The sequence below is a fragment of the Pseudozyma flocculosa genome (genome assembly GCF_000417875.1).
Source record: "Pseudozyma flocculosa PF-1 unplaced genomic scaffold scaffold00020, whole genome shotgun sequence".
Classification (NCBI taxonomy): Eukaryota; Fungi; Basidiomycota; class Ustilaginomycetes; order Ustilaginales; family Ustilaginaceae; genus Pseudozyma; species Pseudozyma flocculosa.
Window position 1 is genome coordinate 20,739 of NW_006920888.1, and position 3,054 is coordinate 23,792.

General features: G+C 70.3%; 1 protein-coding gene across 1 annotated transcript in view; it reads right to left on the reverse strand.

The window, feature by feature from the left end:
• The window catches only part of PFL1_05454 (uncharacterized protein), a gene marked incomplete at both ends in the record, with an annotated part of 6,971 nt that extends 4,254 nt beyond the window's left edge, over positions 1 to 2,717 (reverse strand). The window contains one exon of the mRNA XM_007882991.1: positions 174 to 2,717. Within this exon, the coding sequence (XP_007881182.1) occupies positions 174 to 2,717 (2,544 nt within the window). The remainder of the gene's footprint in view (positions 1 to 173) is intronic.
• Positions 2,718 to 3,054: the final 337 nt, after the last annotated feature.

The window sequence follows — 3,054 nt, forward strand, 5'->3', positions numbered from 1 at the left end:
GGCGTGGGCGCGGTCCTTGCCGACGAGCTTCTCCTCGTGCTCCGCGCCAGCTGCTCGAGCGCGCGTCGGTGGTCTTCCTGCGCAGCGGCGAGCGCATTGGCGTGCTCCGCGGCCCGCGCGGAAAGGGCGGTCGCGTGGTCTTCCTGGAGGCGGGCGATGGCGGCGAGGTGCACCTTTTCCTTTTCCTCGAGCGCCGGGCCCACCAGGTCGGGCAGAGGCTCCGTCGCCACTCCGACCTCTTCGTAGGCGATGCGCACCTCCTCCTCCTCCTCCTCCCCTGCTTCGTCGGTGTCGACGTCCAAGGTGCCGGATCCCGCATCCTCGAAGTCTTCGGACCCGCGGAGGTTCTCGAGCTCGTTGCCGAGCGCGCTCGGCTCGAAGACGGCCGACTCGGGCCTGCCTGCGGCGTGGCTCCTGCGGCCTTGCTGCCGGCTCTTGGAGCGCGGCGGCGACATTGCATCGCCCTCGTCGGAGTCGGCCAGGATGGCGGCGTGGGCGAGCGGGCTGCCCCGGCCCGCTGCAGCGGCCGATGCCCTGCCCGGCTGCCGCCTCGACTTTGGCTGTGTGGCCGGGGTGCCGAAGCCGGCCTGCGTGACGTCGGCAAACGCCGGGTCGTAGCCTTCGAGGCTGGCGCGGGGCGAGGCCTCGGTCGAGGTGCTGTCGTCGCCGACGGCGGCGTGCTGCTTGGCCAGCGTGCGGTCGCCGTCGGTGGTCGACTCGTCGAGCTCGTCGTCGAGCTCCTCGCTGCGCTCGAGGATCGAGTCGTTGGACGCGCTCGAGCTCATGCCGAGCCGCCTCGCCATCGACGGCCGCTTGCCGAGCTTGCCCGGCCGCAGCTTCGAGGCCGACAGGCGCTTGACCGAGGGGCTGTCGGATCCGCCGTGCTCGTCGCGCCACTGGAGCTCTTCGTCGTCGCTCGTCTCGACATCGTCGTCGTCGTCGAGGCCCGCGGGCAGCTTGACGCCGGCCTTGGCCAGCAGCTTCTTGAGCTCGGCGTTCTTCTCGCGCACCCTGCGTTTTTCGGCGGCGTCCTTGCCCGCCTTTTTCTGGGCCATGGCGAGCTTGGCGCGCAGGTCCTGGGCCTCCTTGTCGCGGCCCAGCCGGCCGACGGCGGGCGAGCGCGGGCCGAGGTCGTCCGAGTAGGCAGAGTCGGCGGGCGAGCGGTTGCCGACCTCGTTGGCGTAGGCGGCGCGGAGGCGGGCGGCCAGCGTCTCGGGGTCGTTTGCGCCGGCGTCGTCGTCGTCGTCGTCGCCGGCGTCGTGCTCGGTCATGTAGCTGTTGGAGACGCTGCGGGAGACGAGGCCGCCCTTGCTGAGCTGCTGCGCCTTGTAGCGCTGCAGCTCGCTCTGCAGGTCCGAGACGTCGCGCTGCATGCCCGCCCTTTCCTTGCGGGCCATGGCCACCTCGGTCTCGCGCTGCTTCTTGGTGCGCTCCAGCTCGGCCAGGTGGGCGTCGAGCTCGAGGCGCTGCGAGTCGATCGTCTCGCGCGCCTTGCCCAGGTCCTTGGCCAGCCGCGTCGTCTCGAGCTCGGCCTTTTTGAGCAGCTTGTCGCGCTCGCCCAGCTGCTCCTCGAGGCCCTGCTTGGCCACCTCGAGGTCCCAGTTCTCCTGCTTGAGGGCGTCCTCGGCCTCGGTCATCTGGATGACGCGCGGCTTGAACAGGTCGAGCTGCTTTTCGAGCTCGGCGTTGGTGCGCTCGAGGGCGCCGCGCTGGTCGTCGCGCTCCTTGAGGAGGCCCTGGAGGCGGCGCACCTCCTGCACCAGGCCCGCCTGGATCTCGTTGATGAGCTCGCTGTCGGCCTTGGCCTGCCTGGCCGCGGCGTTCCTCGACCTGCGGTCGCCCTGCCTGGGCGTGGGCATCCCGGTGCCCTTTGCGCCTGCCGCCGAGGCCGACGCGGGCGCGCCCGGGGTGGCTGCACCGCCCGCCTTGGAGGGCGTAGTGCCGGTGAGGTTCTTGATGGCCGAGGCGACGCGTGCGGCCTTGGAGGGCGAGTCGGTGGCGGTGACGATGCTCTGGTCGGCGGCGGCGAGCTCGCTGGCGCCGTGGGCCATGACGTCGCGGTAGAGCTTGCCCTTTTGGTACTCCATCTCTTCGATCTCGGCCTCGATGCGTTCGCTGAGCTGCTTGATCTTGCTGCCGGTGTCGTGGCTGTCGTCGGCGTTTGCCTCTGCGGTGCTGAGCTCGTCGGCGAGCTCGTCCATGAGGGCCTCGATGCGGTTGCGCAGCTCGAGGAGGCCGGCGCCGAGGAGACCTGCCGAGTTGACCTGGGTCTGGTTCTCCTCGCGCAGCGCCTGGAGCTTCTGGCGGCAGGCGCGGGTGGTGTCGATGGCGCGGTGGGCGCTGTCGTTTGATGCGAGGAAGTTGAACAGGCCGGGCTGGTCGGCCGACGACGACGACGAGGGGCGCGAGGGGGTCGAGGCGCTGGGGCCCGGGTGGCCGTAGCCCTCAAAGTTGGTGGCGTCGGAAAAGGGCATGGGTTCGTGGGCAAAGGCGGTGGGCAGGGGAGGCGGGGCGGGGCTGTTGAAGTCGCTCTTTCTGCCCTTGCGCATCGAGGAGCCGGGGCGTGGGGGCGGGCGGAAGGAGAGGCTGGCGGATATGCCGCCTTCCTTTGGGGTGGGCGGGGCATTGCCGCGAGGTGCGGGCGAGGGGGACGAGGGTGGCGAGCCGGCGTGGAAGAGGCCGTCTACGCTGGCTTCGCCCGTGGATCCGCTGTCCATGGCGGCGGAGGCGGTCGTGGAGGCAAGGCGGACCAGCCGCGGCACGAGGCGAGGTTGGTGTCGAGTGGCTGCGTGTGGTGTCTAGTATTGCTGTTTTGGTGATGCTGCTCCAGCTGAGGCTATCGCCGCCTTCTTGGCGGTGCGTGATACAGCCGCCGAGGTGAGCGGCGCTGATGCTGGCGGTGTCTGTCTGAAGGCCGAACGCAGCGCCAGTGATGCGAGGGGCAAGCGGACAAGGAGCGTGTGCGTGGTGTGTGTGCTTTGAGACAGATAGAGAAGCCGGAGAGATGGAGCGTAGGTCGACGAGGTCGATGGGCGCGGGGGGGTCCGTGGTCGT